Source organism: Zea mays, chromosome 7 (assembly GCF_902167145.1).
Source record: "Zea mays cultivar B73 chromosome 7, Zm-B73-REFERENCE-NAM-5.0, whole genome shotgun sequence".
In the NCBI taxonomy this organism is placed as follows: Eukaryota; Viridiplantae; Streptophyta; class Magnoliopsida; order Poales; family Poaceae; genus Zea; species Zea mays.
Window position 1 is genome coordinate 102,141,948 of NC_050102.1, and position 14,335 is coordinate 102,156,282.

The 14,335-nt window shown below is 45.0% G+C and overlaps 2 protein-coding genes across 3 annotated transcripts; both read left to right on the plus strand.

Annotated features, from left to right (window-relative positions):
• The first annotated feature begins 638 nt into the window (after positions 1-638).
• LOC541795 (voltage-dependent anion channel protein1b) lies at positions 639-4,540 on the plus strand. The gene is made up of 6 exons (NM_001111478.2): positions 639-854; positions 984-1,051; positions 2,266-2,376; positions 2,620-2,709; positions 2,921-3,129; positions 4,049-4,540. The coding sequence occupies exons 1-6, from the start codon at positions 809-811 to the stop codon at positions 4,353-4,355; spliced, it is 831 nt and encodes a 276-aa protein (NP_001104948.2). The 5' UTR covers positions 639-808; the 3' UTR covers positions 4,356-4,540.
• Positions 4,541-8,038: 3,498 nt separating this feature from the next.
• On the plus strand, positions 8,039-11,400 carry LOC100275708 (Isochorismate synthase 2 chloroplastic). 2 transcript variants are annotated; one of them, NM_001149738.2, is made up of 14 exons: positions 8,039-8,205; positions 8,307-8,755; positions 8,850-8,967; positions 9,057-9,173; positions 9,255-9,404; positions 9,483-9,557; positions 9,707-9,775; positions 9,951-10,069; positions 10,186-10,243; positions 10,361-10,471; positions 10,554-10,638; positions 10,724-10,821; positions 10,907-10,999; positions 11,091-11,393. In NM_001149738.2, exons 1-14 carry the CDS (start codon positions 8,134-8,136, stop codon positions 11,163-11,165), a joined length of 1,689 nt encoding a protein of 562 aa, NP_001143210.2. In that variant the 5' UTR covers positions 8,039-8,133; the 3' UTR covers positions 11,166-11,393. The 2 variants fall into 2 exon arrangements, with proteins under 2 accessions (NP_001143210.2, XP_020395979.1); XM_020540390.3 differs by having other exon boundaries at positions 8,193-8,755; positions 11,091-11,400.
• The last annotated feature ends 2,935 nt before the right edge of the window (positions 11,401-14,335 follow it).

Below are 14,335 nucleotides of genomic sequence, written 5' to 3' on the forward strand. Positions count from 1 at the left end.
AATCTCCCTGGTGAATCACTGGTAATAGGAGATAATCAAGGGAATCTTTGAGAAAAGACAAAGATGTTTACGAACAATTGGCTAAAAAACATCGATTACGCAAGCTGACACAAAAAATCTTAAGCGTCCCTTCGTCTCCTTTCGTTTCCTCCATGTCTTCTCTTCTAACTGATACAAAATCTAATACATGTGGTGCCATCTAGACACCTATACTAGTACTAGATAAGATCAATGTGACCATGTATCCCTATGGTGTAAGTTACTGTTTAGCGCTCCAACAGACTCTGCATAAGACCGTGCAAAATGCGCACCGCATGTTTAGACTCCTGATCCCTCCGGTGTCTGTCTCCTCAACGCAAAGGAAAATGGGGATGCTGAGTAGAATAGTCAGCTGAAAACGGGGATGGATATATGATCTCGTTGTATACTGTTGATCGTGCTAAATACGGATAAGGAGAGGGAGTCTACTGAAGTTGGTCAATACTACCAGATTTCATACACTGTCTGGATTCTGAAAAATGAAAATGCGTCCATAACCAAACGCCTTCTTGACGTGGTGGAAACACAGATGTGTATTAGAGATGTGTATTAGGACAGAAGTCGATTCTTTAAGACCAGCATCTGGAGCTGCTCCAAACGCAGCCCTAATTTTCCGGCGCTACTTCCAAATAGTCGCCCTCTCAACTTTTGTTGGGTCCGTCTGTGGATTGTCCCCGGCCTCCTTACCGTCGCGTCCAAATCATCCTCACACCCCGCAGCATCTCCACGCCGCCACACCTCGTCGCGTCGCGTCGTCTCCGCCGAGAAGATGGTCGGACCAGGCCTCTACACCGAGATCGGCAAGAAGACCAGGGGTGGGTGCCCGTCCATCTCGCCTTCCTTCCCCACGGATTCCTTTCATCCTCTGGGGATCATGGGTGGAGTTCGCTAGTTTATTCTCTTTTGTTGGTTTGGTTATCATTTTCGGTTCGTTTTTTTCGCAGATCTGCTGTACAAGGACTACCAGACAGACCACAAGTTCACCCTCACTACCTACAGCTCCAATGGCGTTGTAAGTCCTCCGCTCCTTTCAAAACACCCCTCCTCTTCCGCACTTCCTCAGCCTCGGTCCTCGTGGTACTGCGTTGCTTTGCAGTGATTTCGTCGGACTGGGAATGGATCTGGTTGATGTGGCTGTCATGATTTTTCTATTGTATGCATCCCTGGGGGGTTCGGATGACTGATTTGTAGCGAAAGTTAGACCAAAGGATTGTTGCTTGTTAGCGGAAGTCAACACAAGAGATTGGTTAGATTAGTTTTCTGCACAGCTGCGCCTATGTGCTTGCTTGTTGCAGTCCTGCTTAGTTGTGCTCTGCGTCTATCTCTTTATTCAGTTTTTTTTTTTTGCTGAACGGTATAGGATTCGGCAATGTGTCATTTATATGTGATGCTCTTTCACTGCTTGTTTTGAATAGGTGGATTGGGAGGTGATGTGAAATAGTAGCAACCTTGAGTTGGCTTGATTTTCAAGGATGTAACACGTGTTAGCACTATGTGGTTACTGTGAGGACATTAGTAGGAGGACAGTGGGCAGTCGATTATTGGGTAATAATCGTAAGTAGCTGAGCGAGCTAAGCGATGTCGATATGTCAATGCGGTTTGGTGGATTTCCTTCCATGGTTGGGAATTGGGATGTGAGTAAACTGCAGGTTTTGATGGCTTTTAGACTTTTAGGAAAAATGTATCTGTACTAAACTAAGGGTGTGTTTAGTTTTTAGGGACTAATTTTTAGTTCCTTCATTTTATTCCATTTTAGTCCCTTCATTTTATTCCATTTTAGTCCATAAAATATTAGTTTCCATATTTGATAATTTATGGACTAAAATAGAATAAAATGAAGAGACTAAAAATTAGTCCTTAGAAACCAAACCCCCCTAAAACAATTGAGAATAATCAAACTATAACTGAAGTATCAAACATCTGAAAAGACGATTGTATTGAACTCCAGTTGTGCTGTTACCATAATTGTGTTTGTCAACTCATGATGACTTTTGCAACTTGCCTTCTCCATTTATGTATTGGAATATGGAACTATACATGCTGTGGTCTAAATGGTAAGGCCTGTGTGTGTTAACAACTAATTTTTGTTGTGCATGTATATATTTGATTGTTCTCTTAATGCTGCCTACGTGTTTGTGCCCAAAATTTTTACTCTGTTAGAATTATTTGCATGCATGACTATCGAATTCTTATGTTTTTAATATCCTCTGTTACTCTTTCATGCAGGCTGTCACTGCTACTAGCACAAAGAAAGCTGACCTGATCTTCAGTGAGATCCATTCACAGATAAAGAACAAGAACATGACCGTAGATGTGAAAGCAAACTCAGAGTCAAATGTAAATCTCTCGTTCTCTCTCTGTATGTACATTTATATACTTAACCCCTGGAAATTGCATGCCTTGCTCAAAATGGACCTGTAACATGTTCATTTCTTATGATATCACATAATTGTAGTCTAACAAACTAGTATCAAGCATGCTATTTGTGTTGGTCAACAATTTGGTCTGCGACTAATTAGTTGATCTGTTATTTTTCTCAAGTTTGAGTTCTATTGACTGCTTGCTTGATGTGATGTTCAGATCATTACTACAGTTACTGTCAATGAGATTGCAACACCAGGACTGAAGACTATCTTAAGCTTTGCTGTTCCTGATCAGAGATCTGGAAAGGTAATAATCCAATTCAGTTTATTTTTTCTTAAGTGGAAGCTTAGGGCATGTTTGGTTCGTGGCTAACTGCGCCACACTTTGCCTAAGGTTAGTCGTTCGAATTGAAGAACTAACCTTAGGCAGAACAGTTAGGCAAAGTGTGGCAAATTAGGCAGCGAACCAAACAAACCTTATTCTTCAAATGTATTCATTTATTTATTTCTGGTTTCAGGTTGAGCTTCAGTATTTGCATGATTATGCTGGAGTTAATGCAAGCGTTAGTCTGACAGCCAATCCTGTAGCCAACCTCTCTGCTGCCTTTGGCACTAAGGCTCTCGCAGTTGGTGCAGAAATCTCATTTGATTCTGCCACTGGGAACTTCACCAAATACAATGCTGGATTGATGTTCACTCATGAAGACCTTATCGCATCCCTTAATATGTGAGTTTTCTAAGTTAGCAATCTTATATATTTAGGCACTGTATGCGACTGTTGTTTGACAACCCTTAAGCTTATTTGATACCTGTAATATCTTTATTGATGGTTAATTGCAAATCCCTGCTTGATGCATCTCAACTTCAAGTTGTTTTGTAGCTGGTTTAGTGCATAAAATTAGTCAAAATATTAATATACCGGTCACCGTCATTTCACCTTTTCTCACTGACATTTCTCAAATGGAGTTTTGAAAGAAGGTTTTACTTCACTTATATACGTTTGCAACAAACATGAGTTTCTAACTCACTCAGATTATAAAAAAACTCAGCCGGGGAGGGAATGACCGTCTTGCTGGTATTATATTAAGAAGAGACCGAAACAATGGTCCTGCCGAGAAAATCCTCGAACCCTGGCCCCCATCACTAACGGACCGGTGTCAACCGTCAACTCTGCAACGGCCCAACCGGAGGGTGGCGCATAGGACATCGTAACCCGAGACCGAGAGCGGATGGGGCACAACGAGGGAATTTTTTTAACCAAGCCGAAAAATTCGCCCCTGAGGTGTTACTCGGAAGCCTTTAATCACTAGGTTAGAGGCCCTTTCGCAACTCACTCAGATTATTGCATGTACAGAAATTGGTCAATGTAACTGACTTTGCTAGTGTTTTTAGTTTCACTGAAAAAAGGATCTCTTGCAGTAAGCTGGTAGCAGTATGGCTAATATTAAGCTGTGCCTCCAGTAAGGGTTTGGTGCTCAGCATTTTGTTTTTCTAATTGAGTCAAAAGTCTTATGTATAATCTTATATTAAATGAAATTGATGTCATAGTTCCTCAACAGATATAATCCCATTTTTAAGGACGTTTAACGTCTTATTATTGCAGTTACATCCAAATTTTCTGTAACTTATCCAACCTTCTCTTGCAGGAACAACAAGGGAGACAACCTTACTGGAGCTTACTACCACAAGGTGAGCGAATTGACAAACACAGCTGTTGGGGCAGAGCTTACCCACAGTTTCTCGACCAATGAAAACACCCTCACCTTTGGCGGGCAGCACACTCTGGACCCACTAACCGTCTTGAAGGCACGCATCAACAACTCGGGCAAAGCCAGCGTCCTGATCCAGCATGAGTGGAGGCCAAAGTCGCTGGTCACCATCTCGGCTGAGGTCGATACAAAGACCATTGAGAAGAGCTCGAAGGTTGGAATTGCTGTGGCCCTCAAGCCCTGATTGATTATCAAGACTATTTTTTCTTCTAAGGTCCTAGCATGACTGTTTGGGTCATATCAGGTCAGCTGGGGAAAACAAAACTGTTGGGGTTACCGGCATCTTTTGGTCGTTGCAGTCTGTTGATTTCATGAACTGCGAAATGTTTCATTGAGGAAATTTTTGGGTCATCTGCTTAGCGCTCTGTTAAATGAGCAACTTCCAAAATAATTCGAGCCCAGTAGAATTCTGAACTTGTTTACAATGGTTGATGGTGACATTGTCAATTGAGGTAGGGGTGGTTCAGTTTTCTAACTGCGTTTTTTGGACCGGTTTGTTTCATCTTTTTTCTGACAAGCTTTTCTAATAATCTAAGAATTTATCTGTGGAGAATATGGTTGTGAGAAGAATTAGAGCATCATGAGAATTATGTGCAGAGTAAGATGAAGAAGTCTATATAATTTAAATTTAGAAAGTGATGGATTTCTACTGTCGCGACTTACCGATTTTGTATTCACGTTAATTTTAGATAGTTTTTATCAAATCGATTCTCATAAAAGTAGACTGAAGCCAGACGTTTGAGAGTTTACAACAGCTGTGGTCAGAAGTGTAAATAAGTTGAAACAAACACCCCATAAGTTGAAACAAACACCCCTTTGTCATCGGTTGATATATTTTGTCTTGTAGTGTCGGGGTTTTATCCAATCGTTTGATGTGTTTTTTTGTTGGTGTTGTACTTAATTCATGTCATAAATTCCAATCAGTTTATGCTTAGATGCGTTCACTTCTGAATGCAATTGGTTGTCAACGTTATGTTTGGTATTATATGAATTGGTACTAGGGCACCTTTAATAGTATGACCTAGTTAGAGCATCTACACCGGTTCCAAAAACTTCCCTAAATTTAATTTAAGGTGTCAGTAACAAAAAAATTATGCTCTAACATTTTCTTAAATAAGATTCTTAAATATATCAACTTCTTAAATATTCATATTTGAGGTCCATTGGGCATAGCTTTGATTTGCCAAAAACAGAACTTAACTTTTTTCTGAAAAGAAACTTTTTTTATAGAGTTGAAACCATTTTGTAAATCGTTTGCCAGAAACGCCTTACCCTAGAGCCATAGCTATTTTCATGTATTAAAGTGCTAGAGCTGATGAAGCTACTATTTGTGGCTTTTTCTTCGTCGTACAAAAATGGCTCCGGCTTTTAAGTGCTTTTCTTAGTAAGTCATTTTTTAAAAAGGTGTTTGGCAGGGCTCTAGCTTTTTCTAGAGAAAAGCCAGAGCCGAAGCTTTGCCAAACAGACACTCAGACTCTAAACTTAGAGAGTTATTTCACACTTCCAATAGCCTGTTTTACTCATCAATTACACCATAAACTCACTTGTCTGCCATTGAGTTCGTATATGTATACAAGTGATGCATTTTAAATGATTTAAGTGATAGAAATGATGAATTTACTATCGAGTTAGTATAATTTTCAAAAAGTTAATAACCTAAGAATTAAGAACTGTTGGAGACAAGTGTGATGCTCGTTGGGGAAGAAGAGGACTTGTCGAAGCCGGAGGCAACAAGTCCTTCATCATCAGAGTCAGATGAGCAGCAGTCCGAGTCCCATTCCTTGCCAATATGTGCCTCACCTTTTGTCTTTCTATAGAATTTCTTCTTCTCCTTCATCCCTTTCTTTTCTTGTACATGATCATTCTCATTCTCGAGACATTGAGCAATAAAATGACCAGTCTTACCGCATTTGAAGCGTGAGCGATTCATCCTTGATTTGTTCTTGTTGGGGCAGTCCTTGCGTCTCTTCAATGCAGTCTTGAAGCGCTTTATTACAAGCGCTATTTCTTCCTCATTGAGTCCGGCAGCCTCTACTTGTGCCACCTTGTTTGGGAGCATCTCCGTGTTGGTCGTTGCTCCATTTGTAAATCGTTTGCCAGAAACATTTTTTGAATAAAACTAGACTGATTTTAGTAAAATCCTAATATGATTCATACTAATTCCTTTATTCAAAATGATATTTTTTACACATGTCTCAAAACAATCTTAAACATACATGGAGTAAGGGCATGTTTTTTCCATTAGTCCTTGAACTAAAGTTAGTTGAAAGACTAAATTTTAGTCTACTATATTTGGATCTAGAGACTAAAGTCAATTAAAATACACAAACAAAGACTAAAAAACTCGAGAAAAGAAGTCGTGTGTCCATGGTGGAGTGGGGTCAATGGTGGGGAGGAACAAGAGCAGTGGCATGTGGAGAAGTGAAGGTCGGCGACGTGGGGAGGAGAGGGGGTCAGCGGTGTGGGGAGAGCGGGGTGGATGTGTGGGGAGGAGTGGGGGTTGCAAGCGTGGGCAAGGGGGGTCTTTGGTGTGGGGAGTAGGAGGCCATCGTGGGGGAGTTGGGTCGATGACGTGGAAACAAGCAGGGGTGACGACGTGGGGGGAGTGGGGTTTGCATGCGTGGGGAAGAGAACAAGCGAGGGTGGATGTGTGGGGAGGAGTGGGGTTTGCAAACGTGGGGAAGAGCAGGGAATGGGGGGTTGAAGGTGTAGCCTTGTGGGGGAGGAGAGGGAGACATCGTGGAGAGGAGTGGGGTTGATGGCATGGAGTCGGGTAGAGGCGACGACATCGAGAGGAGCGGGGCTATAGACATGGAGAGGACAGAGGAGTAGGGTCGTCGGCGTGGGAAGGAGCGGCGGTGGTGGCATGGAGATGAGCATGGCGACGACATGGCGAGTAGACCTGACATGTTGTCTAATTTGACTTTTAGTTTTCTTAGTCCATATTTCAAGGAATCAGAGAGTAGAAGTATTTAGGCCTCGTTTGGAGAGCTCTTCTCCATGATTCTCTAGCTCCGAGAGCTAATTGGCCAATAGAGTAATTCCAAATGATTCTTAAGTAGAAGTGAATCTATTTGACGAAAACCATTCGACAAATTATGTGTGAAATGATTCCTGAGGGGTTGGAGTGTGGGGAGTAGGTTGGGAACAGCGGGAAGCAGATTTTTTTAGCTCCCACTCTCTACTATGGAGCAACTTAATTTTTATCCGTTTGACTTTCTAAAAGTGATTCTCGCTGGGAGTGTAGCTATGAGAGCTCTGACAAACGCTCCCTTAGTACTTATGTTTAACAATTTAGCCTCTAAAAAGAATTAAAACGTAGAGTAAAGTTTAGTACAAATGGAGCTAACGGACCATAAATTCCATTTTGTGCGTGACATTGGCACTAGGGATGGATCCGGATATTTATTCGGATGTCAAATTTTCGGTCTTGTTTCTTCGATTGTGAACAAATAACATATAGAATTTGCTATGTAAATTTATATTCTTATTTTTAGTATTGAGACTATTAATCTTCACAAAAAACTAACATTAAATTCATTATATATCTTTTTAAATAATTGATATACAATTCGGATGTCTATTCGAATACGGATTTAAATGTTTTTTCACCTTTTTTATTGTAGAGAGAAAATAATGTACATAAAAAATTATATAAAAATTTATTTAAATACTTCGTAATATTCTTAATAACATTGCCAAAAATTATCTTTAAATTCTATGTATATCTATATTAAAATATTAGATTTGTGATACAAGTCGGATGTTTTAGAAACATCCCTAATTGGCACACGTGCCCACGCCATGAGCAGCGAATAACGGTTGTGCCACTTATCCCCATGCGGATCTTCTCTTATCTCTTCTCGCGACTCACGAAGGAGGCGCGACGTGCGCGTGCCGCTGTGCTGCACTGCTAGTGTTCCTGCGCGCCGTGCTGTCCGGCCCGCCCGCGCCGCGCACCGATGCCGCCACCGTCTTCCTCGCGCTACTCCCCGGGCCGGCTGCTCGCCGCGCGCCCGGCGTCCGCCACCACGGCATGCTCCTCGTTTCCGATCCTTTCGGCCTTTTCTGGTCTTGGTCACCTACGCAGGCGGACCGTGCGCTGATATGTTTTGCACGTGCACATGCATCACAGGTGGGGAGATGGGCGCGCTTGTCGTGCTCGCTGTCCATGAACGGGTGCGCGCCGGGCGCCGGGGACCGCGGCGCGGTGTGCGTGCGCGAGACGCGGGCGCTGCCGGCCGCGCCGGCGCCGCACGACGCAGTGGGGCGGCTCAGGGCCGCCGTGGACGCGCTCTGGTCCAACGCAGCGCCACCGGCCGCGCCCTCCGGCATCATCCGCATCGAGGTGCCCATCACGCAGCGGGTGGACGCCGTGGAGTGGCTGCACGCGCAGACCACGCTGCCCCGCTGCTTCTTCTCGGCCCGGGCGCCGTTGCCCGACGCGCCCGCCCTCGCCGGCAACGGCAACGGCAACGGCAGTGTCCATCGGCAGCAGCCGGTGAGTGTCGCGGGCGTGGGTTCGGCGGTCTTCTTCCGAGGGACGGAGCCCTTTTCTCTAGCTGATTGGCGCGCAATCAAGAGGTAATCGTCTTATTTTCTGAATTTGCCATGTTTTGGTACGGTCGATACTGAACCTGGCTGCTTGTTACGCTTGCGAATTCGTGTACCTATGAAGATTTCTTCCAAGGGACTGTCCACTGGTCCGCGCATATGGCGCCATCCGTTTCGACGCCACGAGTGACGCTTCCGTTGAATGGGAGGACTACGGCTCATTCTACTTCGTTGTTCCTCAAGTAAGTTGCTCGATCTGCAACTGCTAAACCTCATTTGTCCATCTTGCTCTGAATTTTGCTTGCGAAACGTCTCAAGTATGTTGGTGCAGGTCGAGTTCAATGAGCTCGAGGAGAGCTCAGTCCTCGCGACGACCATCGCGTGGGACGACTCGCTCTCATGGACATGGCACAACGCCGTGGAGGAGCTCCAATCGACTCTGCGAAAGGTGTTGCGCGTTCCTCGTCGTCCGGTTTTTTAACCGTCTGCTAGAAGACTGTAACAGCCTGTAGTACTTTTTTTCCCTCAGATATCGCCTTGCTCTTCTGTTCAAGCGAACAAGGCCAGCCTACAGACAGCCATCGTAAGTCTCAATCATGTCCCGACCAAGGCGTCTTGGGATCTTGCAGTTACTAAAGCTCTCCATATGATCAAGGGCAGGCAAAGAGAATTGGTAAAGGTAAGCCGTTTTTTGTTCTCTATTTGTTTAGAGCGTATCTGAAAATATGAATGGAGTTACCTACCTTCTTTCTTACAGGTTGTACTGGCAAGGTGTAGCAGATACATTACTGACACTTGCATTGACCCTGTGGAACTGCTGGCTTGCTTGAAGGTCTGCATGCTTTCTCAAATGCTTACTGTGTTCCTGAGGGCCAAAATGCTTATCAATTCTGCATTGACATTTGCATTGACATTTCTGAAAATACATTACTGACACTTGCATTGACATTTGCATTGACACTCTGTAATCTAACTATGCAGGCTGAGGGCCAAAATGCTTATCAATTCTGCATACAGCCACCGGGTGCTCCTGCGTTTGTCGGAAATAGCGTATGTTTACTGTGTTCTTGTTTGTTTTTATTTTTATTCTTCAAAATCAGCACCGCACACTTTTGTTTTTTCCCCCCTTCTATTTAGTGAGAAAAACAAATGGATGTAACGACAATGCTATATAGCTTTTTTCTTCTTCTAACTAATGTTCATTTCATGCAAACATTCTGAATAGCCAGAGCAACTATTTCATCGGAAGTACTTGAACATTTCCAGCGAGGCTCTAGCTGGTACTCGGGCAAGAGGGAAGACAAGGGCAGATGACTTTCAAATCGGTCAGGATTTGCTTCTAAGGTTCCTTTCCCTCCTTAGGATCTGTAACTTACTGTGATCGAGGGAGTCAGCTTCAGATCAACACCTTGTACTAAAAACTGAGCGAGTACTCATACATGTTTTTTTTCTTCTTGCAGTAGCAAAGAGGACATCGAATTCACTATAGTACGGGACAGCATCAAGAACAAGCTGGAGGCAAGTTGAGTTCTAGAGATACTGATACATCTCGAATGCATTTTTTTTTTGGTTGTTGGGGGAAAGAGTATGGTTTCCTGCAATTTACTGAACTAGCATCTGTAACCTGATCTGCAGATGATCTGTGATGAGGTGGTTGTCCATCCCAGCAAGGCTCTGCGGAAACTTCCAAGAGTCCAGCATCTGTCAGCGCAGTTAGCTGCGCGAATAAGGAACGAAGATGATGAGGTGACCTATGACAAAACTTCTACTACTTGAGTTGGGTGAACATCATATAAGGTAACGATAGCAACTTGTGCTGGCGATGCAGTTTGAGATTCTAAACACCCTCCATCCGAGTCCAGCTGTTTGTGGCTTGCCCACTGAAGAGGCACGCCAATTCATACGGGATTGTGGTATGCTCAAATTTGATTATTCTGTTCGAACATAGCCTTTCTGAAATTAGACACATACTAACTAGGTTTTTGGATATTCTGACAGAAATTTTTGACCGTGGAATGTATGCTGGTCCTGTTGGCTGGCTTGGAGGAGCTGAGTGCGAGTTCGCTGTCGGGATTAGATCAGCGTTACTTGGAAAAGTAAACCGAACTCCAAATCTTTTTTAAACTTGAACAGATTCGAAATTGTTAGATTTTATAGTTACAAAACGAACTTTGGTTCCAGGGTCACAGCACTCTGGTGTACGCCGGTGCGGGGATCGTTGAAGGTACAAACCCATCTTTTGAATGGGATGAGCTTGATCTCAAAGCATCTCAGGTACCATTTTGACGAATTCATGGCAAGTAGCGTGCTGGGTTTTTAACTAAATAGTAAGGCTAATGCATCCAGTTTTTTGGGTCATTTTCAGTTTGCAAAGCTGTTGCGGTACCAAGAACGACCTATTCGCTACCAAGAGGCTGAAAATCTGGGAACGGTGATCTGAATAGAGAAGTACAGAAGAAACTAGAAAGTCATCACAAAGTTCGGCATTCATTTAGCGAGTTATTTATACAATTGTTTGTTTGATATAGTAAGCTAGAAGGGGGATTCAGTTGGATTTGTGTAATTATGGAATCCAGAACAGCGGCAGTGCTGAAAAATACATTGATTGAACCTGAATGGGAAATTGTTCAATGTAACAAAAATATGTTTACAACATAAACTATTTGATTGAATCAGTGCGTGAATGTGACAACTAGCAATAGAGTATCCTCGCGTGGGTGACTCGGGCGGCACCAAACCCTAGCCGCCGCCCCACTCCCCCCTTCTCTCCGTCTCATCACTTCCAAAGGGGTTGGCCGGGATGCCCGCGTGGGCCCCAGGACAGCGGCGGCGAGGCATCTGCCCAGTTGGAATCGCGTGCGACTTGATCCACACGGGGAGGGAACACGTGGCTAGGGCGTGCTCTTGGTGACCATGGTGGAGCCGTGTGCCCGCGTGAGCATCGCAGACAGAGGCGCGATGACGGTGGTCTTGCTTGCTCGCGGAGCAGCGACTGTTGGCGGTCCGACTGGATCCGCGTCGTAGCCGATAGTTGCGGCCCTATTGCGCGGATATGGGACCGCCGCTCCTGATGGCGGGAGTGTGACCCTCGCGGTGGCTGTGCTCGTCGGAGTCATAGTGGTGTGTGGGTGAAGGGCGTAGCGCGTCGACGTGGGGGTGGCGATGTGGCTTTTGGCTTGGACTGCTTTTGTCTTATCGGGGGTGCCATGGTGGCACGACTGATGGCGGCTTGCTCTGCTGTTGCTGGCGGCGTGGTGGTTGTGCGACTGTTAGCGGCCGAGCGGTGATTTCCTGGTGATGACATGGTGGCGCAATCGGTAGGACCTAGCTACCTCTTCATGGCATGCAAGCTAGAGGCTATCAGATGTGCCCGTGGTGGGCGGTGAAAGGGAAATGACCTCAACATTTCCTATAATTGATTTTAGTATTTGACGTCCATCTTAAACCATATGGACTAACTAGTTTGCCTAGTGAATGTTTTTTTATTAGGTGCATAAAGTTCACATTCACATACAACGAAATTGAGTTGGGGAATTCTACAAAGGAGCATACAAGATTTGGCGCAGCCTGTGGCGCACCGGACACTGTCTGGTGCCCTAGGCTGCAACCCTCGCGAACTGACCGCTCTCGGGTTTTCTTAGAGCTCATCTGCTATAATTCACCGGACTGTCCGGTGAGCCACCAGACTATCCGGTGCGCCAATGGAGCAACGGTCAACTTCACCAACGGTCGACTGCAGTACAGTCTGACCGTCAGAAGTCAGAGCCAGTCTGCAAAGTCAGAATGCACCGTACTGTCCGGTGCACCACCGGACTGTGGTGCCGCAAGAGGACAAAGGACTTCAACGGTCAACAGCTCCAAACCCCAACGGTCGGTTGACGTGGCACGCACCGGACAATGAACAGTGCAGTGTCCGGTGTGCCCATCGACAACAAAGTCAGCCAACGACTAGAAAGTGGTTGGAGGATATAAATACCCCCAACCACCTCCATTCAAGCCATCCAAGCTTCTCACTCTTCTCATTCAATACAAGAACAAAGAATACACTCCAAAGACACAATCAAAGCATCAAATCCTCTCCAAGTTCCAAAATCGAATCAAGTGTTTAGTGACTTGAGAGAGGGTGACTTGTGTTGCTCTTGTTGCTTGGTTGCTTTCTTCTTCTCACTCTAATCTTTCTAAGTGCTTTGTAAAGCTAGCAAGAGACACCTAATTGTGTGGTGATCCTTGCGGGGTCTTAATGACCCGTGTAAATAAGAAGAAGCACTCGACCGATCTAAGTGACCGATTGAGAGAGGGAAAGGGTTGAAATAGACCCAGCTTTTGTGGCCTCCTCAACGAGGAGTAGGTTCTTTAAAACTGAATCTCGGGAAACAAATCACTGTGTTCATTTGTGTTAAATCTTCATCACTCGATTTGTTTCTTCCCTCTCCTCTCTCTAAAGTTCCCTTGCTCATATTGTTTTGAGTTTGCTCCCAAAAGTTATCCGCATTGATTGAGCAACTCATAGAAAGAGGAACTATCCTCCGCACTTCAAATTCAAGATTATTTATTTCTAACCCTAACCTCGGGTGAAGTGCGTGTTCAAAGTTTCTAATTTTCATGTTTCGCCTATTCACCCCCTCTAGGCGACTTTCAGGCAGTGGTGACCGTTCGACAGGCTTCTCGTCAAAGGGTACAATCATTGGCCCACTAGAGTAGCTCCTCGGCCATGTGCATTGAGGAAAGCCTTGTCCGCTCTCTAGGTCGATGATGACGACACCGTGGGGCACCGTTTACTTCCTTAGAAGCGTCTATCGACATGTCCTTGTCCCTTTGCATAGCGTGCTATCTTCTGGGGTGTAAACCCTGACCTTTGGGTCAGGCGGCAACGACGCCATACATCACACCCTTCCTTGGAGGTGTCGCTTTGGAGGATCGCGTCGGCTGACTTGCTTGGTGATGTGTTCTGCGGCGAAGTCGGAGCTGCTATGTTGATGAGGTGTGACTTGACTCGGCAACGATGATGCCTAGTGGACTCTTCCAATACTGTTGGTTTTGTTTGTAGGAGTTGGTTTGTGGTTGGTGCAGGAAGTCGCAGCTGCTATGCTTTGGTGCTAAGCTCGACAACGATGACTTGAGCCAGGCTATAGGGACCACCGACGAGGTGTGAGTGGAGTAGAGAAAAAGTGTTGTGTGGCATGTGTTGATGTCACAATCCAAATGACTGCTTTTTGTTGGTCTAGTTGGTTCGAGTGTTGTGTGGCATGTTTTGATGTCCCAATCCATCCGCCTGATGTTGCTTGGGCCTTTGGCGCTTCAGGCTTCTCCTTGCTCCTGATGCCCGACGTTGTGGCTCCAAGCTCGTTGGTAAAGAATCGGAGTTTCCTAGCGTAGGGTGTGTCGAGGCTGGGCAATGATGGCGCGCCATGGTCTTCCGTCTTGTGTGCCGGTGTTTGGGTGTAGGCATCGTCGAGTTCCTTTGGTCATGTACAGTCCGTTTTGAAAAGTCGGAGCTTCTCATCCCTTGTGTCAAGCTCGGCATCGATGACTCTAGATGGGTTTTGTGTGTGAGGTTATCGTTGTCTAGGTTATTTGAGGGGGCTTCCGCTGGTTTCTCCGTCGTGCACT